At 43.2% G+C, this 22,606-nt stretch overlaps 2 protein-coding genes across 8 annotated transcripts in view; one reads left to right on the top strand and one right to left on the bottom strand.

Moving 5' to 3' along the window:
* styk1a (serine/threonine/tyrosine kinase 1a) overlaps nt 1-5,654 on the top strand; it is a 12,285-nt gene extending 6,631 nt beyond the window's left edge. For both annotated transcript variants that reach the window (XM_026155765.2, XM_026155766.2), the window contains exons 3-10: nt 770-1,027; nt 1,135-1,371; nt 1,552-1,733; nt 2,398-2,478; nt 2,949-3,157; nt 3,353-3,393; nt 3,932-4,028; nt 4,714-5,654. In XM_026155765.2, the coding sequence (XP_026011550.1) occupies nt 770-1,027; nt 1,135-1,371; nt 1,552-1,733; nt 2,398-2,478; nt 2,949-3,157; nt 3,353-3,393; nt 3,932-4,028; nt 4,714-4,909 (1,301 nt within the window). In that variant the 3' untranslated portion in view covers nt 4,910-5,654. The remainder of the gene's footprint in view (nt 1-769; nt 1,028-1,134; nt 1,372-1,551; nt 1,734-2,397; nt 2,479-2,948; nt 3,158-3,352; nt 3,394-3,931; nt 4,029-4,713) is intronic.
* Nucleotides 5,655-6,430: 776 nt separating this feature from the next.
* On the bottom strand, nt 6,431-21,705 carry LOC113014868 (polyhomeotic-like protein 1). Of its 6 annotated transcripts, none has more exons than XM_080296369.1 (15): nt 21,339-21,705; nt 19,303-19,427; nt 17,753-17,866; nt 17,260-17,331; nt 17,025-17,153; nt 16,781-16,945; nt 16,582-16,663; nt 15,318-16,294; nt 14,975-15,110; nt 14,690-14,886; nt 14,518-14,608; nt 13,594-13,681; nt 10,996-11,221; nt 9,273-9,483; nt 6,431-8,622 (listed from the first exon to the last, which is right to left on the bottom strand). In XM_080296369.1, exons 1-15 carry the CDS (start codon nt 21,532-21,534, stop codon nt 8,471-8,473), a joined length of 2,961 nt encoding a protein of 986 aa, XP_080152495.1. In that variant the 5' UTR covers nt 21,535-21,705; the 3' UTR covers nt 6,431-8,470. The 6 variants fall into 6 exon arrangements, with proteins under 6 accessions (XP_080152495.1, XP_026012439.2, XP_026012440.2 ...); XM_026156654.2 differs by having other exon boundaries at nt 17,747-17,866; nt 21,339-21,704; XM_026156655.2 differs by having other exon boundaries at nt 19,303-19,430; nt 21,339-21,704.
* Between the last annotated feature and the right edge of the window lie 901 nt (nt 21,706-22,606).

Raw genomic sequence — 22,606 nt, forward strand, 5'->3', positions numbered from 1 at the left:
TACTTTAGTTCAGCTGACCCTGGCTCCTCCACTGTTAGGTTTTCATATCTGCTAGATCAGTGACAATTAGTCCTGGTTGTGCTCTGGAGGTCTGCTGAACAACAACTTAAAGCAGGTGGAGAATTGATTCACAAGATTCTACACCAGACTCACTGAGGCTGCAGACTAGAACCATGACTGCTGCTGCCAGCAGCAAATTCATAAAAAGGTTTATTTTTATCATACTTGTAATGAACAGGTATTGTGGGAAAGGTCCTGCCTTTCCCACAATACCTGCTTGACCCCACTAAAGAATCCAGATCTGTGGGAAACTGTGCTGGTTATCAGCCAGTTAGGCCAGCAATAGAAAGCAAAGCCAAAACACAACAATCACATTACTCTATGCCTGCATGCCCTGAAATAATGTAACCTCGTTATCATATCAGGGATAAATGAAGGGCCCAAGCTTTGTTTTCCACTTCCCAAGCTTCTATCTTTAAAATAGACAGATCGATGGTGAAAGCCGCTTCGTCAAATTACAGTCTTGTTTAGCTGAATACCAACATTTCACGTAGGCGTAAATGGAAAATGATGCACTGTCTAGGTAGACTTTTCTATCAGCAGGAGGTGTAACAGCCAACATACTTAACCTGTTAACATGCCCTGCGCTTAACAGCAAAAATAAACCTGCACACCCTCTTCTACAGTGCAACGAGGAAACTGCAAGTCTAATAAACAAGTGCATATCTGACCTGAAATTTACACATGAACTCCTGTGTTTCCCTCTAAGCGATAAAAGAATATCAGGTGGAAGTTATTATCGTCCCCGCGCTGCTGCTCTTCGGCACCCTGGTCACCTTAGTGCCCCTGTTTATACTGAGGTATTGTTGTGATCGTAATCGGACACGGGTCAGAACGGCCCAGCACTACCACAGCTCATCACACAGACAGACAGAGAGGCATCACCAGCAACAGCATAGCACCAACCACCACCACAGTCATCGCACCAAGCACCAACATCACAGATCTCATCTGCAGGGCATTGATGGTGAGCCAGCATGCAGAAGTCTCTTTGTGCACATTTAATCAATATTTTAACTTTTTTCATCTTTACATGCACATCTGCTTAATGTCCACTGTTCTTTCCTTAAACAGCGCCCCCTGGCATCAACCCACTGGAACATGAAGAGCTGCCAATGTCTGTTACACAAGTGCGGCAGAATGTCAGGCCAACGATGGCTGTAGCACCACAGAGGTCCACAGAAAGGCATCATGAAGCCTTCAGCCAGGTTGCTGCACTGCCGCAGACTTTCTCCATCCACCCTAATGACACAGTCAACTTCTACAGAGCACGCACGGACAACAAGAACGTCGTGCTGAGGGTGCTGAAAGGTAAACTGAGCTGCTTGAACCAAGTTTTGGTTTTGCAAAGTATACCTGCAAAATGGCTTACAAACAAGTGTTTTCTGTTTTTTGTGTCCAAAATGCTTTTCAAAGTCAAAAATGATCAATTATTGACAGTAACTGGAAATGTTAAGTCTAACTCTGTTATCAAATATTTATTTTTCCCAGAAACAGCCACCAGCAGTGAGAAACAGAAGTTTTTGGGGTTTGCTTCCTTTGTGTCTGGATTGGGGCCGCATCCCTTCATACCTGTGCTGCTCGGCGTTATGTCAGCGCAGTCGCCTTTAGTCATGGTGGTGGAAGAGCTACAGCAGAGAGACCTGCTGGGCTTCCTGTGGAGATGCAGACAGGTAGTGCAACCTATTAGTTATTCATGACGCTGAGCATGCTCTGGGAGTAAAGTTTACAGTGCAGTAACAAGAATTGCCACAGTGCATGCAAAGTAAAAGGATCAATAACACAATTAAATATAAAACAATAACATAGTATTTAGTTCCAAATTATAATGTAATGGTTTCTCAAGTTTAAAATTGCTAATTGAGCAACAAAACAAGAAAAATAAATTAAGTCACAGTTTAATGGTAAAATACATCATTCAACCCAAGAGTTTGGCTGAAAACCTTTTGAGGTTAAACATAAAAAACACTATACCAACTAAACATAGTAAACGGGATAAATACAATATTAATCACATATTATATAGAAGGATAATGTTTAGCTTATGAACTCTAAACTTAATGGTGACTGAAGTAATTACAGCCATCTGCCTGTGAGGGGCAGTATAGTGCAACGTAAGCTGTTTCTGAAAAGATTTGAATAACCTGACAGTTACAGTCTGTCCTCGTCTAGTGGTGTACGGTTTAGGATAGGAGCTAATTATGAACATCCATAAAGAGAGAGGAAAGATCTCAGAGCTTTCAAAGTGAATACTCACTAAGACTGATTGTTTATAGTAACATGTCTACTTTCTGAATGTAACGAGTCTGACACATTTACACCTTTCTCCCACTGAAGGATAACTCAGGTTTACAGCCTTCTTGTGACATGACAGAGAAGAGGATCTTCACCATGGCAGCACAAGTGGCCTCTGCTCTGGTTGGTTAAACAGCTGTCTGCCCTTCCAACAGTCTGCTTCACGATCTTTGAGCAAACTGCTTCCCAAGAAAACTTTATTTGTAAAGCACTTTAAAAACAGCAACTACAACTGTGGATTCAGTGAAAGCATAAATACAGTATAAATTATTACACACAGTGCAAAACAAATATATCTGAGATGCATTCATAAGAACAAGAAAACACATATTTTAGAAATGTGCCAAAAACCTGTTCAAACTAAAAACATTACATAGAAATCACATTTTTACACCCAAATTTGAGCCGGGACACTGGACTTCACTGAGAAATCAGAAGTTAACCAAGCAAACATTCAGCCCCTAAGCTCTGGATGTTAATGTTGTGAAGTCTGGCTTATGGTTTTATTTCTTTTATTTATGTATTTGTAGTAATGGACATCTCCTAAAGGCCCTCGTGCTCACTAACTCTGAAATTGTCTGAACATCTTCTAGGACTACCTGCACAGTCAGAACTGTATCCATGGCAACGTGGGAGCCCGCAGCATTCTGGTTGGTGGAGACATGACAGCTAAGCTGTGGGGGTTCGGCCCGGCCCACCGCAGGAGAACCCAGGGCAGTTCAACGGGAGAAGATACAGTGACTAAGAAGTGGCAGGCGCCTGAAGTGCTGGCCATGAGACCCATCACTAAGAGCAGCGACGTGTGAGTGTCCTCTGTGAGAATAAAAGATCCCCGTCAATGGACAGAGTTGTCAAAGACTGATTCATGTCCCAGTCCATCCCTGGATGCTAGAAGTCCAAACTATTGCACTAACAGCACATTTCGCTGTGTTTACACTCAGTAAGGTAAAAGGAAGAGCAAGAAAACTGACATGCCATTCTTGAACTTTTCTAACAGATGGTCCTTTGGCATCCTCATCTATGAAATGGTCACATTAGGTAAGTATCCTTCTTTCTTTTTTTTAAAGAAAAAAGAAAATTAAAGGGTGATGAAATTCCCCATTAGTTCTGTGACATGTAAGGATTTTATAGTCTCTCTCCTTTTACTGGAGTTTTGGGTGGAGAGAAATTTTCTAAATCTGATATACAAGTGTGTTTCTCATAATTCAATACTGGTGTTACGCTAAAAAGTGATTTCCCATATTTAGACTTCTATAAATGACTTTCTGGCCTATAATGTATGAAACATATGTCAGTGTATCCCCCATGAATGACATCAAGTCACCTTAAAACACAGACAACATTCCTGTAGGGGCCAAAAAGGACTGGAAAACAGTCCTTTTTGCAAAAACAGTTATTTTAAGAATAGATAAATGTATTAAACTCAATTTATTTATAATTCCTGTTCACTAAAGTCTCTTGATCAATACACACATTAAAAAACCCAAACAATGGAAATCACTTTTTTTGGCACAACACTGGCTGACATGGTCAGTGAGTGTGCTCTGTGACAAGATTGTATACTCCAACCTTTCAGGTGACCCACCATTTGCTCAGGTCCCGTCGTCTGAACTTCTGCAGCATCTCCAAAGAGGGAGTCACCTCAAACGACCGGACACCTGCTCCAACTCACTGTAAGAGCAACAGCAGACCAGCAGTTTGCATCACTCACTAATCATCAGCTTATACAAAGATGTCCAACCTTTAGCCCGTGACTGTTTAGGAGACGTTTCTGAGCTTTGTTTCCCCCCATGTGGGTTGAAAAAAATAATCCAAAAGAATCCAGTCTTTTCGTTCAGGTGTGCCTACACTGGGCTGCCTCCACCTACTCTTACACCATCAACCAGCAAATTTATTTATTTTTTATTAAAACTACTTTCAGTGCATCTTCTTTTACAGTCTCACACGTCTGAACAGTCAGCGTTTGGGTCTGCTTGGTAAACTTTGGCTGTATACTAATAATCAGAAGCAGAACCTGAATGTTTTAGCCATGTATCATTCACACATTTACTACAATATTTGCATATTTTGCATCATTGTAGCCTTTTAACAATTTTTTTGACGTTTTCTATGGTCATTGAATCTATTTCCATTTAGTTTAAACATTTCAGTTAATCTTTAGGGATAATTTATCCCTACAGACACGATACTTTTACCTGCTTCTTCCAGTTTTACTAGCTTTTGGTCACACTTCTTTCCATTCTTGTTACCTATTTTCCGACGTCTCAGTGGAAATATTATTGTTAGCTATTAGTTTTTCATACCAGTATTCATATGCATACGGTTTCACAGTTGTTTTCTGTTTTCACGCTGGTGTAGGTACTCCATTATCAGGTCATGCTGCCACTTCAAGGCCAAGAGCCGGCTCTCCACGTCGGAGCTGATTAGAATGCTGAAAGCCGGGGAGAGCTCAGCCAATGGGCGGACAGCTCTCAGAGTGACTGAGCCATTCATATTCGAGAAATACTTGAGTGAGGCGGGGTTTGCAGAGGCGTACAACTATGCTGTGCTCTGATTGGCTGGTTGTTATCAGAGGTGGTGGCACGCCGATTTTCATGAAGGACCGAGGACTGGTGCAAGAACTCTCGCAGAAACGTGCACATTATAATTGTTGTTTATAACGTTTTTGTATTTGGTAGTATTGTAGGAAAACGTGCATGGCACAAACACTTTATATTTTAAAGAATAATATATTCAGTGTAAAAAATACATTTACTCTGTCAAAATTATTGTCAAGAGATATAAAAATCTTTTTTTTTTTTTTTTATTTAATGCATGCTTTAATTTTATCGATGAGGCCAGCTCCTACTTGATCTCTAGATGGCATCACTACAGGTCAGGGGTTTAAAGGATGCAAAAAGACTAGCACAAAACTGCCACTGATATAGGAGGCATGTGTGACCAGCACAAGAAAGAGAAGAAAGAAAGAAAGAAAGAAAGAGGTGTACATAAAGTTATTGTTTCTTTATTTAAGTCATCCACCTGGAAACTGGAGCTGGGTGCATGTGTTCCTGATTGAGAGGTGTGCTAACACAGGCAGCTGTGGCCAGTCTCACCTCTGCTAACTGGAGTCGGTGCCGTGGACCTCACAACTGTTTTTGTACTGTGGATGTGCCCACAATCTTTATTTATTTATTTTAATTGAATTCTCTGAATTATAACGTATTTTCAACTGCTATCGGGAAGAAGCACCTTATAGATTCAAACCAGTTGTATTTCAGGTGTTCTATATAATAAAATAAAATATCAGAACCTAAAAATATGTGTTTTTGCACATAAGCCTGTTAGGTTAGGATCATGAGCTGTAAGGTTTATCAACACAACTTGTTAAAGCCAAACTACTGTATGGTCCAAACATGGTCTCTACCGACTCCGAAACAGCAACACGGCTGAAGCCAAAACTAACCACGGAGCCTCTAAAATGGATGTAGCTACTGTGATCGTATGACATCATGACTACATTCATTTTTCATTTACAGTCTATAGTTTATCACAGCGGTCTCCAACCTTTTTTGCGCCACGGACCGGTTTATGCCCGACAATATTTTCATGGACCGGCCTTTAAGGTGTCACGGATAAATACAACAAAATAAAACTAGTACCGGTACCGAAAAAAAAATAATTTATTCATAACACACGTGAAAAGACCCAGGAAAACCGAGTAAACAGTAAAAACGATAACAAAATAACGCTGAAAACCAATAAAAACCCTGAAAACCAGACATTTCACACCTGAGCCTCAACTCTCGCGGCCCGGTACCAAACGACTCACGGACCGGTACCGGTCCGAGGACCGGGGGTTGGGGACCACTGGTTTAATCACATCTGGGACAACAAACCTGAAGGGACTTTCTTTAAAACAGCACAACACCTCAGCCTGAACTCAAGCCGGGGGAGAGGAGTTAAAAACAAAAACATTAAAGTTTCAATGATGCAAACTGCCCACTGATGATCTGCACTTGTTACACTTGGAAAGCAACAGTGCAAACCGAAACCATTACTCAGGCTAACAAACAACAAAAACAAGCATCACAGCTTTAAAACAGTTTGATTATTTATTTGCATGATAGTATTAATTACCTCTTCTTGTGAAAACCAGCCCCTCTAGATTTTGCAGATTTTGGAAATTATTGCAAGCAAAGACATTTGATTCCAAGTGGCTTCCTTATTTGTATGTATACAGATTTATATATAAAAGAACGTTTTTTTGCTGAATTCACTGTTCTTCTGTGAGAAAAGTGCTACTTTTTGGGATGTTGAAGACTAAACGAACAACGCTGCAATGGTCTGATTTTGGACAAATGTTGTACAGGTAATCACAGCTGCATTTGTGGCTCACCTCACTTGAAATGAGGCGAAATTCAGGGTTTTTTTTTTGGCGTTTAGAATGAAGATTTAAAGACTCCAAAATTCTGGGGAAAGTGAAATATAAGCAAACATCATCAAGATTATTACCCTTTTAAAAAAAAAAAGAAAGAAAGAAAAACAAAAACAAAGTACTGGAATAGCCACAGTCACTAACAATAAAGCCAAAGATAGCTAGCTAGCTAGAAAGGTAAATACTCTTGGTAGTTACACGCTATGTGACAAAGCTATGAGGAAGACAGCAAGTTGATCCTTGATCAAAGTAGCTACTATTCAGTCACGCTTTTTGGGAAAAGCAACACATTTCATTGCTTAATCGAGAGTTGTAAAAAAGTAAGCGCAGATATAAAACAAGGAATGATATGAAAGCAGTAAAAACCGACAATCCTCATCTAAACCTATCGTTGTAGAGACTAGTGAGAAAGGCCACGAGGTTCACAGAGAGAGAACATGAGAAAAGTCCTACAGTAAAAAGCTTCAAACAAGGCAGTCCAGCAAACAAATGTGCATTTAAATAGAAAGGCAAACTTTACACTTATTACAGTATAGCTTCAAGGTTCACTCATTCACACAGTCATTCATTCATTCAGGCGTGATGTCTTATTTCTCCCACATCCATCGTAGGTCCACGTGTGGCCAGCAACTTCTCTTGTTCACGAATGCAACTTAAAGACACTTTAAAATGAACATCTTATTGTCAGAACTCCTCTCTGACAGCATCTCTCCACAAAACCAAACCGGTGAACTTGCCTTGTAAGTGCACTCATGCAGACCAGGAGCAGCTGGTGGTACCATTTGAGTTATCTCACAAACTGCTGACAGGTGAATAATCACAGAGTTGACGTGAACTTCTCTGGTAAAAAGCTTAAAAACAGTGAAAAGCATTCAGCAGTAGAGCTGATGTTCTCTGGATATAAAACAATACGGTAAAGATGTGAGAAAAAGTTATGCAACGTCCGTATTTTTACTTGAAGTATGAAATGCTCTTTGAACCTTGAGGGATTAGGGTTTCATTTGGACTCTGGTGTTTCTGCACCCAGTACCCTGTACTCTCACAGTACCCTGTAGCGCAAAGAATAGGCTGCCTTCAAAATAAAAGTGCCATTGTATACTCTTCTCAAATAATTAGAATGCTGGAAGTACGCAATGAAATTCATGTCTTTGAAGGAATGCTGAACTACATAAGAAAAAGATTTGTGACTTCACTTTACAAAGGAAGTGCTATAGAAGTGCTTCCAAAGGTCTTCCTTCCAAATTCCTGTGCAAAACAAAGCACAGCTGTTTTCTTCTGTGTGTATCTTCAGTCTTTTAAAGGAAGTTTAACGAAACGAAAATAAATCACAGCCTCGGTCTACGGTCAGAAAAAATAACGAGCAAGTACTTCAGGTTCAACGAGTCTCGTTTGCAATTAAAATACATTCAAAACCTTCATTTACATTGATTTTGAGCAGAATTTGGTGGAACGTGTACCTTCATCGAAATAAAGTCGCACATTTGAAGGATTTTTACAACTTGTGCGAGAATCTGATGTGAAACAGGATGAGATTCCACTTCTGCAGTCCCAGAGTCTTTGCCGTGTTTGGGAAATGAACTGTACTTCAAACATTCACCTGCAGGACTCTCGAGCTCCATATCTGACCCGCGGGCTGGTGGTGGATGCCCGGGGGGGGCTTCACTTTTAAACTTTGCGGATTTGTGGTAAAAACACCGGTCAGTCTCTTAGGCTGTTGATGTGAGCGCAGATCTTGAGGGCAGGGCCAAGCTTGATGTTCATGGTGGACATGAGATGCTCCTCCTTCAGCAGCAGCAGCGCCTGTCCATCAATTTCCTGCGACAGGAACTGGGAGGCGAGATCCTCGCACCCTGAGAGGACGACGGATAAAAGCACAGGTGGACAAAAATGCAAAGGTTGAAAATTATGGTACATTAACATTAATGCACACAGTCGTTCATGCATTAGCTCCAAATGCAAACATTTACATAACAAATAAAAGCATCAAGTTCGAGGTGGAAACAGCTGAACTCCAGATTAATGTGTCACATTAATATGAAACTGGTCTGTTATTTTAACTGTACAGTATTAACAATGTTGATAAGCATGAAACTGCAAATTAAAAGAAGAACTGATCAAAACATCAGTTACTGCACTTGAATATAAAAGCAGAGCAACACAAGATAAACATCAGCAGTAGCCAGAAACCAGCTAATTCAGGAGCACTGCCATTCATTTTCCTCTTTACCCCCACTTCCATCATCTATCAGTTCAGGAGTTCACAGATTCCACAGAGGGAGAGACGCTGGAAGGGCTTTAAAAATACTGGTGGCCACCATGCTACCCCTCTGCCTCCTAGCACACACCTCTATGGTGCCAATTTCAACATCCTGCATCCCCTTGCCCTCGAGTTAACTCATTCAGAAGATAACTCGACCTCTGACCTTGACCGTGAAGTCGAGCCTTTTATCTTTATGTGAATCAGTGCTGCATTATAAGATCAAAAATCAGATCTTCTAACCTTGCAGTGAGGAAATAAACTGTGACACTTCCTCCACGCTCCACTGGGAGGGGCTAGCAGGCAGGCAGGTGGGCGGTGGTGAGCTCTCTGCTGGGAGCGGAGGAGGCGGCTGGTGGCAGGACGCTGAGGAGGCCGGCGAGAGAGACATGGGGTCATCTTCATCCTCCTCTACGCTGGACTCCTCATCTGAATGGCTCGACTCGGACCGGCACTACAAGCGGAGGAAGAAAAAAAAAGCAGCAGCGTTCACTAGTGTCCCCGGTCTGCTTGCAAAAACATGAACATAGGCTACAAGGACAAAACCCCGTCTGCATATTTAAAGATTAGAGCTGCACAGACGGGGATTGTTACAGTTTATAAAAAAGGAGCACAAACCTCGAGATACCTGAGCACCGTCACAGAGAAGCAAGTAATGACTTCAAAAGGCTCATCATGCATACAAGTGAAAAATGCACATTCAGATGGATTCAGGTCTATTTTTGCTGTTACATGAAGTTTGTGTTCAGGAGTCTCATACATTTGGTTTGGGGCCAGTTTGTAACAATGGAGGAGAAATTTAAAGGGGCTCTTTTATGCTTATTTACTCTGCATTTCTATTCTTTACTCGGCATAATTCAGTGTATTTGTGTTAATCTGGGCTTCTGGCCGTGGTTTCTAAGCTCGCAGCCAGAGTGGTGTGAAATGACCACACTGGGGATGTCTCCTCTGAAACAGAGCTTCAGCAGTCTGAAGCCTGAGCTTTGACTAATGGATTATTTGTATGTACACTGACATCATTATTAGAAAGAGATCGCCCTCCTCGCACAATTATATTTGTGTGCTCCTCCATCCATGTTGATGTCCCTGAGCACAAAGCCAGATCTGTATGTGGTTTAATGTGGTTACAAGTGAAGTTATTTTACAAAAAACACTTCCCAGGAAGCTGAAAGCTGCGGTAGAAGCAGATCATTTTGAACATGATCGCAGTTATTGATGACTGGGTGTAAAGTTCTAGCATCCAAATATGTTTAAAACTACTTAAAGTTGCATTTCTGCCAATAGGATGATAGAAAAGTAATAAATTGACTGAAAAAGGTGTAAAAAAATATTATATGTGTTTTGCAGAGTTAAACATACAAACATTAAAAATATTTGGAGCCAAATATTTTGCACATATCAACACTTACAGGCTTTATTAAGAGGCCACTAAAGTTTAAAAACCCTTTTGCTAAAGTTTGAAATCCATCAGACAAATCTGAGCCCACCATCTCGTCTGCTGGTTCGTCTTCTTTCGGCTGCTCTCAGATCATCAGCCTCTTTCTTACCAGCTTCTGTCACACCAACGCTCTGCATGTCCTCCTTCGCTACATCCATGAATCTTCTCTGTGGTCTCCTGCTTTTCCTCCTGCCTGGCAGCTCTATATTCAACACCCTCTGCCCAAAATATCCACTAACCCTCCTCTGCACACGTCCAAACCACATCAGCCTTGGCTCTCCAACTGCATCTCCAAACTGCTCAACCTGAGCCGTCCCTCTGATGCACTCGTTTCTAAACAAATGCAATGCCTCTTTTGCTCTCCACACAGACCGCTTACCTGCATGTGAGCAAAGGCTATTTAAATGTGATCAAAGCAGGAAAGGCTCCAGTACAACTACACAGATCAGTTATCAGCTGGGATCGGACTTCTAATTTTTGACCTGCACCAATAATTTTCCTTGTAGGGACTGTATAATCCTGCCTCACCTTGGCAGGTACAGGCCTCCCTGCTATCTTGGCACTGGCTATTTCTGAGCTGGTCCTGCGGGGAACCCTCCTCCTGGCGATTCCTCCCTCGTCGTCCGAGTTGGAGAGGTGTCCGCGGCTCTGATCCCGATTCGAAGAGTGATCTTGAGCTTGACGCTGGCCGTGACCCTGCCGCACGCCGAAGTGCTGCCTGAAGCTGACGTTGTACCTGGGGAACCAATACATACTGTATCGTAGACAAAGAGTGACATATACGGTACTGAAGCCAAGACGAGCAACACAGTTTTTGTCTCTTTGCACCGTACACGGTATATAAGCTATACACGTGTAGTGGGCAAAGGGACAAATACAAAGCAGAAGCAGAAAATGTCAAATCATAAGCTGACAACATACTGTAACAAACAATGCAGACAGCGCATTGTTTTCTACTGAAACATGTCACATAATAAATACAGTGTACATTTTAATACGGAGCACATTCAGAGGAGAAACAAAGCGTCCTCCACTGTACTGCGAGGTTACATGCTGCATGTGAAAGTGGATGAAGTGAGGCTATCACAATATGTAGACACAGAAAAAAAAACATGAGAACAGAAAAACACAAGCTGTGAGATTTACAGCTGGAGCCACCTGAGAATTCACACTAAAGTCCCGTTTTAGACAACATTTAGTGGGTCACATCTTTAGTAACACTGGCTTTTGATATCGATTCATTATATATCAGTGTTTCCCCACACACACACACACACACACTAGTCTTTGGCAGCTCTGGGATTTAAAGTCATTTTGTGTCCTTTTTTTTTTTTTAAAAATGGCTTTTAGCCATTGGCTGGCATGTTCTCCCCAAGCTTGCATGGGTTCCCTCTGAGTACTTTGGCTTCCTCCCACAGTCCAAAGACACATACGCTATGTTGTTGTTGTTGTGACTGTAAAATGACCCCTAGGTGTCCCTCTGTTAGCCCTACAACAGCCTGGTGACCAGTCCACGGTGTACGCAGCCTTTTGTCTCATGACAGCTGGGATAGGCCATGGCTGACACCATCTTTCATCCAACAGAACAGAAAACTGACAAGAGTACAGCCTCCTCACTCTTACTTTGAAAGCTCACTTGATGCTAAACAGGTGGCATAGCCCATCCTGTTTCAGATGGGTAACCCTTCTGTTTGTTATATATTTATATATATGTATACATTAGGGGTGCAACGATACTCCTATCGATATTGAACCGTTCGATACAGTGCTTTCGGTTCGGTACGCATATGTATCGAACAATACAATTTAAAAATTTTTTATCAACTTTTCTTCTGACGATGCTGTGTGGAGCACTCAGTGCGTTCAACTACTCCGCCTAGGCTGCACTGTGGAGCGCAGATCCACTGAGCGCAGCGCAAGCTAGCAAGACAGAAGCTAAGCTTGTTGCAAAATGCCAACTGCCTCAACGACTGAACCTCCCCCACCCTGATTCAGATCTGGCGTTTGGAACTATTTTGGTTTTCATGTGACGTATGACCCTGAAGGTAAGCGCGTCATGGACTAAAGTAAAACAGTATGTCGGATGTGCCATGCAATGCTCAATTACATGGGTGGGAACTAGTGTGTTAGCGCAGTTAGCTCGTTAACGTGTTGGCCGTCTAGCCCCACGCACGGGGCAATCCGCGGTAGCTCGTTAACGGAGATTTGCCGTGTTGTGGCGTTAACGTCATATCAGACTAACGCTGACAGCACTAGTGGGAACACAACAAATATGACTGCACATTTACTCCGACATCATCCTAGTGCAAAGACAAAAACAACAAGCACGCATGCTACAAACTTTACCCGAGTCATTTAGACAGCCGTTAGCACAGGATTCTCCTTATGATATGTTTAATATGCTGCTGAGAATATAGCCCAGAAGAAGCGTATAGTATAGCTTTTATTTTGAAAGAGCCATTTCTCTGTAATAAACTCTCTTTTCCAAAGATGAGTGATTTCTCCATCAGATAGATTTATTATTTTATCCCTTTGTTGTTTCAGCAACATTAAATTTAAAAACTGTACTTTTGAGTTAAAATATATATTTATAATTTTAATAAATGACAAATTAAAAAGGCATGAACATTTTTTTGTATCGAAAAAATATCAAACCATGACACAAAAGTATCGAACCGAACCGTGAATTTTGTGTATCGTTGCACCCCTAATATATACATCTATATATGCGCGCAGTCGATTCTACTAAAGCAGTCAGCCTTCAGCTGCAGTTCTAGATGCTACAGTTTGTAGAGGCGAAAGCAGACGTTATTATATAAAGGATTTATTTTCCATTTATTTAAGAAGGCACACACATGCACTGCATGGCACAATTACAGTGCAGTTATGTGGGAAACACTGTATATAACTAAGAACTAAAAGCCTCAAAGAGGATTGAGGTTTTGAGCTTTATGCAGTTTTGTTTGACTTCAAGATATCCAAATCTTACTGCACAGCATCTATGACAAACTGCACTGTAACTAGAAACAGACGTTCATCACTCGCACTGTGAAATAAGCTGAAGTGGCTGCAGCTGTTTGCAGTACAGTGATTTATTCTGTATATGTTTCATGCATTTTGAAGTACCTCTTGGCACAAGACATGGAGCAGAACCTTTTGGTGCCTCGGAACTGGCTGGCAGGAGCAAAGTTTTTACAGTATTCACACTTCAGCACTGAGGAGAGAGTTTAGAGACAGAACAAAGCAGATGGTGAATAATACACAAACGCAAACGTGGTATTATATACTCCAACGGGTTATGAGTCCCGGTCCACACACAGAAAATCAGACTGCGATGATATTTTCTTGTGATATCGCGCTGCCTGCGGTTTAGACTCAGAGGTGGGAAATTCCCAGCTTGAAAGTTATAATTAAAGTCTTTATGCTTTCCTGCAGCCCAGCTCAAACAAACAGGGCAAACAAGGGTCATCTTGTTACACAACATTAAATCCCATAAGCCATGTCCATGTTATAATGTTAAAGGGACAGATCACCAAAAAATCAAAACAAAAAAACAATTCATATTGTTCATATTTTCCCTCCAATTCTCTACATTCATAATGCTCAAAATTTTTTTATGCGTTTCAGTTTTGAAGATATCAGCTGTACCAAGGTCTGCCTTTAATATACATTACTGTAATCTACTGTCCAGTATGGCAGTCACCGTGTACAGTATAAAGAAAAAACTGCAGCAAATCATGACTGTGTGACTTAAAAGAAGAAAATGAGAATCTAGCTAGAAAACTGGGCACACCAAGTAAATAACTAAAAATCTAGAGGATAATAAAACGCTAACGGCCAAAGAACAACAACAATAAAACATGTACTATGGCTAATGCACAGAGACTTCAGCAATGCAGAAATCACATTTTGATTTTCAAGATTTTAAGAGCCGTTTCTCATGCAGAGGCAACTTTATCCCAGAAACCTTACAGTAGATATTTATGATTCTGATTTCAGCCCTTAAACGTGTCTTTAAAGCAGCACTGCTTTAAGCAGTCTGGCTGTTACCTGTTGCTGTGGTAACAGTCTCCGACGGGTTAGTGTCTGGACTGTCGTTAGTCAAATCTTCACCAGCCGAGTCCTTGACTGGACCGCAGACCTGTCAAACACAAATTCAGTTTAAGAGTCAGCGACCGACAAAAACAAAACAAAAAACAAACTACAAATCCCATGTACTCACAGGGAAAGGCTCCGCCCCCTCCTGGATCACAAAGCCCTCTATGAGGTGTGTAAGAACCTGCGGTTTAACCACAGCTTGAGGTGGAGGAGCTCTCTCACCCTGACCACAAGTCCCACGGGACACCAGCAGCACTGGAGAAGGAGAGGATGCAGGAGGAGAAGGAGAGGATGCAGGAGGAGGAGGAGGAGCAGCAGAGCCTGGAGAGGTGAGAGGAAGATAAATACTGTTTTTCACCGAGTGTGTGTGTTGACAGTATTTTACAGGGATGTATTTCTATGTTATTACCTGCATCGACGGGATTGGCTGGGATGGCCGAGGCATGATCTCTGACTGGCTGGAGCCGTGGAGGGGAGGGGCCATGTTCGTCATTGGCTGAATTCGAGTCTGATTTTCTTTTCAGAGAGCCAGTCGTCTGTTTACTCTAAACAAAAAGTGCCAACAGATACAGACAGACACTGAGAGTGATTGTAGGATGTAATATTTACACAAGGAGCAGTTATGGCTGAGTAGCGTGTTTGTTTTAGTGCTAGAACCCAAAATCACCATCTGTGACATGTAGAAATGTGTGTGGGTTAGAAAAACATCAAGTCTGATTCATGAGAATCACTTAAATCCTGCTTCAGCTGACCTGTGGCGTCTGACCTCCTGATGAGTCTCCATTGGTGGTTACACCAGCTGATGCTGCTCTCTGCTCTTCGGTCACCAGGTGGAGAGAGAGGGAGGAGCGAGACAGCGAGGGGGGAGGAGATGAAATGGTGGAGGGCCAGCAAGAGGCAGGGCTTGAAGCCAGCTGTCTGTTCTGACTCTGTCCAGAGCTCTGATTGGCTTGTGGATGCACCTGAGACACCTGAGCCAAGGGGGGAGCCTCCTGGGGTGACTGAAGCGTCTTCAGCCCCACCCCTCGGCCGACGACTCCACCCTCCCTGGAAGCGATGGACGCCACCATGGTGAGCAGACTAGAGGAGCTGCTGAGGACGGCGGCACCATCCTGGCTGCAGCTGCCACGGGCCAGAGCGAGAGCCTGGGCATTTCCAAGTGTGCTCTGCCTGGCTCCCACTATCTGCACTGGGATGTGAGGCGTGTGGGGAGGCTGGCTGGAGCTGCTGGCAGGCGGCGGAGCAGGCAGGATGGGAGGGGGGTTCCTTGAAGGAAGCTGGAGGGGCAGGCGGAGCCCCTGTAAAGTTTTAGGTTGGATGGGGATGGGTCCGTTTCCGTGGCCTGATTTCTCAGCACCGAGTGAGGTTTTCTGTAGAGGCTGCACCACCAGAGTCTGAGCGTTGACCGCTGGTTTGATGGTTGCCGTGCCCACCGGGTACCCGTGGGGCTGAGATGTGGCGTTGGATGTCAAGACCAGAGTATGTGCTGCTGTGGGAGCTGTGGTTCCTGTGGTGAGGGTTCGAGTACCGTGGAGTAAGAGCTGGGAGAGAGGGATGGAAGACGACGAGGACGACGAGGCACCGGAAGAAGAGACGGGGTGAGCTTTGAGATTAGTAGGCTGGGGGTAGGTAGGGATTTTGATGTGGGATGGCTGGGGCTGAGGCTGGCTTGGTTTGGTGGGGGACTGAGGGGTAGACTGGTGAGAGGGCTGGACCAGCGAGTAGGCAGCTGGGAAAAATAAGAATGAAAATATATTAGTGTCTATTTAGTGATTCATCACATTTAAAACGGCAGTTCACCCCCAAATTAACGTTACGTTACATATAAAAGCATTTAAACCTGAATCACTGTCATGAATTTGCTTCAATATTATTATAACTAAAATGACAAAGTCCAAATTAAGTGTACGCTTCTGAAATTTCTGCCAAATCCACCACAGGCTCCATCATCATACACAACCTTCAGAGCATTACAAAGCTCATTTATATGTTTAATTCCTCTTCTTTCTTTCCTACCCGAGTCACTTCTCTCTGGGGCTTCAGTCTTAACACCCACACCTTTAGGACCCGACAGACCTCGCATGGCTAGATTCTGTACCTGGAGATGGAGCACAGAGCAAATGTTTGGGTGAAAACACCCATCTGTCACTTTGTTGCTGAAGAACGAAAGAATGTGTCTTCAAGCCATGAGAATATTTTTATGTTAGCCACACACCTGGTCGTTATCAGATTGGCTGCTGGATGAGGAAGTCGGAGGCACTTCCTGCTGCTGTTGCTGAGCCTGTGGCTGCTGGGCAACAGTTGCCACAGCAGTAGTTGCAGTGCTGCCGGGCATGAAAATGAGCTGGGAGGGGATAGGCGTCCTAAGGGAGCGGTTCACCTGCAGGACAAAAAGACATTAAAGCCATTAAAATGCACAAAACTGAGCTGCCGCACATAAACCATCTGATCAAACTCACTCTCAGGTACATCTGGCCCTGCCCTCCGGCTGTCCCACTAAGCAGCACTGATTGGCTGATTGTGGATGTTGCTGAGGCACCCATTGGACGGCTGCTGGTTGTAGACCCTGATCCAGATGTTACATTGACCTGAAGAACAGGAACGTGCATCTTTAAGATCCTTTGTGGCTCGAAGGAAAAAAAGCGGTACTGATTTTGTGGCATAAAGAGCTATCGTTTTTGTATGATTACGTACTGTGGTTGTGCTGGTAGTCTGAGAAGAGCTACTGCTGGAGGGGCTTGACTGACGACTGGCAGCCAGAGTGGCCTTAAAAAAACAAAGAAAGTAAAACGAAGAAAGGGAAGAGACAGAGGAAAAAAGCAGCTTAAGGTTTCAATAAACTCCAAACAAAATGAAAACTGAGATGTTTACAGAGGCTGTTGTGTGGTTGATGCAAAATATGCTCAGCTTTGTTTCTGGCCACAAAGCCTCCATGTTTTACAACCCACAGCTGTCCAGCATCGACTGTAGACGTGGCCTCCCCACCTTTTTCTTCTGGTTTTCATGGGAGTTAATTATTGCATGCAAGTAGGTGGCAATCTGTCTTATGCAACGCTGTTATAGCGTCATCATGTATCGTTTTATTTCTTACAATAGTTTTTCTTTGTGCTTTGCAAACAACACGTGCAGGATGTTTATAACTTCCTTTACTTGAAAGAAAGAAAGTGAAATTTGCACACACCTTTACCTGTTGCACAGCTGCCAAGTTCTGCAGCTGTGCTGCGTTGTTGATCTGCTGCTGCAGCATCAGCTGCTGGAAGTACTGAGCGGCATTGGGCTGCCTCTGTAACGCCTGCAGGGCCTGGAGGGAGGAGCAGACGGCCAAAAATGAAAACTGAAGGAGGGACAGCATTTTGGAGAAGGAGAAGAAAAAAAAAAAGGGGGAGGGAGGAACGGAGCATGAAGGAAGTAAAGTGCTGTGAAAAGATGGGGATGGAAAACATGACGGCAAAGAGTCAGAAGAAGACATGAAAGAGTGAGGGATGGGAGAAATTTAGGATGGAAAAGGAAGTGCAGAGAAAATTGAGGGGATAGAGCAGACTGAGAGAAACGAGTGCAGAAGGAGCAGAGAGAGAGGGAAGCTGCAGAAACCTGCCAGCTGCCTGATGTATGAGGGGAGGCTCGTACAGTAATAAGTCGGGGGATGAAAGCGAGCGCGGCGGGCTGGATTAGTGTGTGCCGGGTGACAGAGACAGATGGCCGTGCAGGGTGACAAAAGCCTGAGAAAATAACACCCAGCCTCCATCACACCCAGCACGACTCGGTCTCTTTTCTTTACCCCCCCCGATTCAGTCAGTCTTCATCAGTTTCTGTCCATCGGCTAACACATAAATCAGAAATTATGAAGACAAATGAGCCACACACACGCTTTCTGCCCCTGCTTACACGCAAACAGTCCATGTTTACGCTGCAGCCAAAAACACAATTTGGACACGAAAATGCAAAGTGATATCATCATTTTCTATTAATTTTTATTACAATTTTGTTCACTGGCAGGATTATAAATGCTCCGCCTACATCACAGTGAAGGTTTTGCCACAGGGATCTATTTTACGTGTTTCACAACGCATCTGAAATGAGTTTTAAACTATGCAAAGAACCAAACGCTCCCACGAGTCACGTTTTTAAAGTCTAGACCTGAATCTAGACCTGTATACGTGCAATCTAATCCCCAGGCATGCAACCTACTTTTAGCCCAACAATAACAACTCGAAAGCAGAACAATGCACCATGCTGCCGGGCTATCACCCTCAAGGTATGGTTCAAGTGTGAGAACAGCGAGATATTAAAGATGGTAGGGGTCATTAAAAGCCACCCCATGAAGATTATGACCACTTCCTACTTGGGGAGGGGAGTTTTTGAGGATGAGCACTGGTTTCTAATCAGGGATGTCTCCCTTTTTTCACATTTACAAACAAAGAAACGCATTTCCTGTCGAACAAAACTTACATTTTTAAGCATTTTAAATATTTTTTACACGATGCCTTTCCCCCCCTTTGTGCACAACAATCCTGGCACACTTGGATTATTACTGAGGCCCAAAACTGGAAATCCAGCTAACTAACATGTGTGTTAGTTTTTAACTGTTAAACTAAACTGATCTTAACCTGAATTCTAAAGGCAGCTGTGAACCGAGCCTTTAAAAGCTTTTTCCATGAAGTGAGGACTCATTGTCAGCGTGTGAAAATCAATGTGGTCTGGTCCTGTAGCCACACAGGTATAAACACTCACACCTACCTGGACCGCCTGCCTTTCATACAGAGACATGGAATTCATGGGAGAGGGGCGGGAGCTGGTCCCAGACGGAGCGCTTCCATTGGTCGAGGCCCCCTGCTGGTTCTGCTCTCCGTCTGTCTCCATGGCTGCTGAGGAGACAGATGAGGCGTCCGTCAGTCAAACACAGGATGAAACAAACACCAGTTTCTCTCTCTGCGAGAGTCTGATGGATAGAGGAGGAAAAAAACTCCACACCTGTCACGGTTCCTGACAAACAGCAGACCTCACAGAGTCGAGATGCTGTGAAACACTTTTTACAGCGTGGATGACTGATGTAGTTCTGCTGCTGGTTATTTTTAACACTTTCAACATTTTAAAATGTTTTCATTTTTTATGGCAGTAAATCACAACGACTGAGTGTCTCGCTGACAGCTGTTTTTTCCCATCGCCACCATGGAGACGGACACAATGCTCCACAGACCAGTTTACACCTTTAAAGGGCTTCCATCAAGCTTTTCCTTTTTTCTGTCACACACACACGCATGCACGCACACTATAACGGATGGATTTAGTATGGACGTTCATATGAAAGATTACATTTACTGCCCTCATTACTTGAAACTTTGGTAAATTATATGCAGTTTTTTCCTGCTTGGATCTGTAGGATGTCCAAATAAGGGGACATCTCAGGTATACAGAAGCTCCACCGACCTCCTGTTCAAACCTTCTGCTTATGACGGGCAGCCAATCAACAGAAAGTTGACCTAAGGGGCAGTCGATGAACTGAGTAGCTTCACCAAAGCCCAATATAAGACCGATCCACCACATTCTTGTTTTACATGCTGTGGACAAGCTGCAGATTCAATTTTAACCCCCTCACACTAACCACACACAACATGCATCCTGCAGACAGGAAGATTATGAAAGTACCTCTAAACTGCACAACTAAAATGATTAATGAAATCAGGTTGCATTTACAGATTTGCCAAATTAATGTAAGTCAGGCTGTCACAGGGATTGTGGTAAAAAAACAAAATCATAATAATAATAATAATATTCTTTACATATATGCAGAAAATGAGGGAAAAATGTGCAAAAAAAAAAAGATATCTGTCAAATCATTTTGCAAATGCTTTAAACTCAAAATGCGAGAGCTGGAGGTGGAAAGGATTCTGCAACCATGCACAAAATTCAGTCATCTCTGATATTAAAGACGTGGATTTTTGACACAATATTGCCATCATCACCTTTATCATCAATGCATGGTTACTGTTACACACTAATCTGTGTGTAAGAAAAAGCAAATATTTGCTGTAACGTATGAACCTCAGAGTGAAGTGATAAAAGACAGAAGTCTGTGCATTTTCTTCTTATTTTTGACCATTTGATAAACAAAGGTGTATTTTATGCTTGTGTAAATTAAAGCTCTGCATTAGATTTTTTTCTTGTTCCGTTTTGCACGTCTGGACATGCAGGAAAAGGCCTGAAACGTGTGAGGGGATGAAGATGGCAGCTGTAAAGATATAATTAACTGTAACATGCAATTTAAAAATGCACATTCTTTTCCTCTTTGCAGCAGTTTATCATTTTAATCAGGTTATCTGGTTTAGGTAGGAAGTCATTATAAAGCATCCATTTTCGGGGATTCACAGGAATAAAACGGGGAAACGTGCTTTAGTACAAAGGCTCCTGCATGAGAAACATTTCCAAAAGCATCGCTCACACAGCCTTTCTGCATCTACTTCACCACCTTACAGGACTTGTTCAGACCAGGTGTTCACAATCTTTTTTTTTTTTGCAGTTTCCTTTATCACTGCTCCTCCTCCTCCAACCATCCTGTCCCAGCACCTACAGTCTGCCTCCGTCTCCAGCCTCCACCAGCTCAAAAACAGCCACCTGAGCAGCTCACACAGCGCTAACGTTAGCTAGCCATCCTCCATGTTTCAGACCAGTTAACACTGGATCCACCGGAGGCTACTCCTCCTAGCCTCCCGCTAGCCCCCCCGCCTCCACCGCTGCTGTCTGGCTCGTTAACGCGGCTCTCGCTCCGACCTTACCGTCACCGCTCCGGGTTCGTCCGGCTCCTCCTGCACCGGCTGCCCGCTGCAGAGCGACACCGAGCGATGCAACGATCCGCCGGGCTTCTTGTCTGCGTTGTGCCCGGTGCTGCTGCTCTTTTCGCCCGTCTTCTTCTTCTTCTCTGTGCAGGACGCTCGAAGCGGCAGCAGCAGCACTGATTTTACTGTTCTGCATAAATTTGCAGCTGATGTGTGGAAACGCCTCCTTCTTTTTTCTGCTCGGCCCTTTCCGGCGCTGCACGATGACGGAGCAGGACGGGGACAGGGGCTCACTTTACCCCCAAAGGCTTCGGGATCAACATGCTTAGCATTATCTCAAACTTCATGTTTTACTGGACACCAGAGTAGTTTTGCATTTTTCACAACTTGACATGATACTTGTTCATCCTGCACCTATATTCATCTGACACAAGGTGGTTCAGCTTCCTCCCCCTCCCTTCCTTCTGATTGGCTGACACTTAACAACAGAAGGTTTGAACGGCAGGTGGGTGGAGCTTCTTTTCCTGAGATGACCATTTTAGGGATATCTTGTCTTTATAAGTCAAAGTCAAAGTCAAAGTCAAAGTCAACTTTATTTGTCGATTCTGCCACATGTACAGGACATACGGAGAATAGAAATTGCGTTACTCTTCACTCCCTAGATAAATAGCAAATGAACATTTAAATATATTTAAATATAAAAGTGATTAAAAAATGCAAGTAAAATAATTAAAAAGTAAAAATTTAAATAAATACAATTTTACATATAACAAGAAAGCTATATAATATACAATATAATGGGTAAGTGACATTGAGTGTAAACCAGGCAGAGTAGTGCAAATAGGCAAATAGTGCAAATGGAGATTTGGTAATGTACGGTAAGAGAAAGTGTAACAACAAAGTCTTATGAGGTAATGGCAGTCCAATGCTCCACAAAGTGACTGGTAACTGGTGCAGGCCAGTGAGTGAGTCAGAGAGTGTGTGTGTTTGTGTGTGTGTGACAGAGTTCAGTGAGACCGTGGAGGAGAGAGGGGAGAGGGGGCAGAATCGGGAGGGAGTTAAGCTTCCTGACAGCCTGATGGATGAAGCTGTCCTTCAGCCTGCTGGTCCTGGCCTGGAGACTCCGCAGTCTCCTCCCCGACGGCAGCAGCTTGAAGAAGCTTTGCATTGGGTGTGTGGGATCAGCCGCTATGCAAAGGGCTTTTTTAGTGAGACGGGTGCTGTAAATGTCCTGGAGGGAGGGGAGAGAGACACCAATGACCCTCTCT

This window comes from Astatotilapia calliptera, chromosome 22 (assembly GCF_964374335.1).
Source record: "Astatotilapia calliptera chromosome 22, fAstCal68.1, whole genome shotgun sequence".
NCBI lineage: Eukaryota > Metazoa > Chordata > Actinopteri > Cichliformes > Cichlidae > Astatotilapia > Astatotilapia calliptera.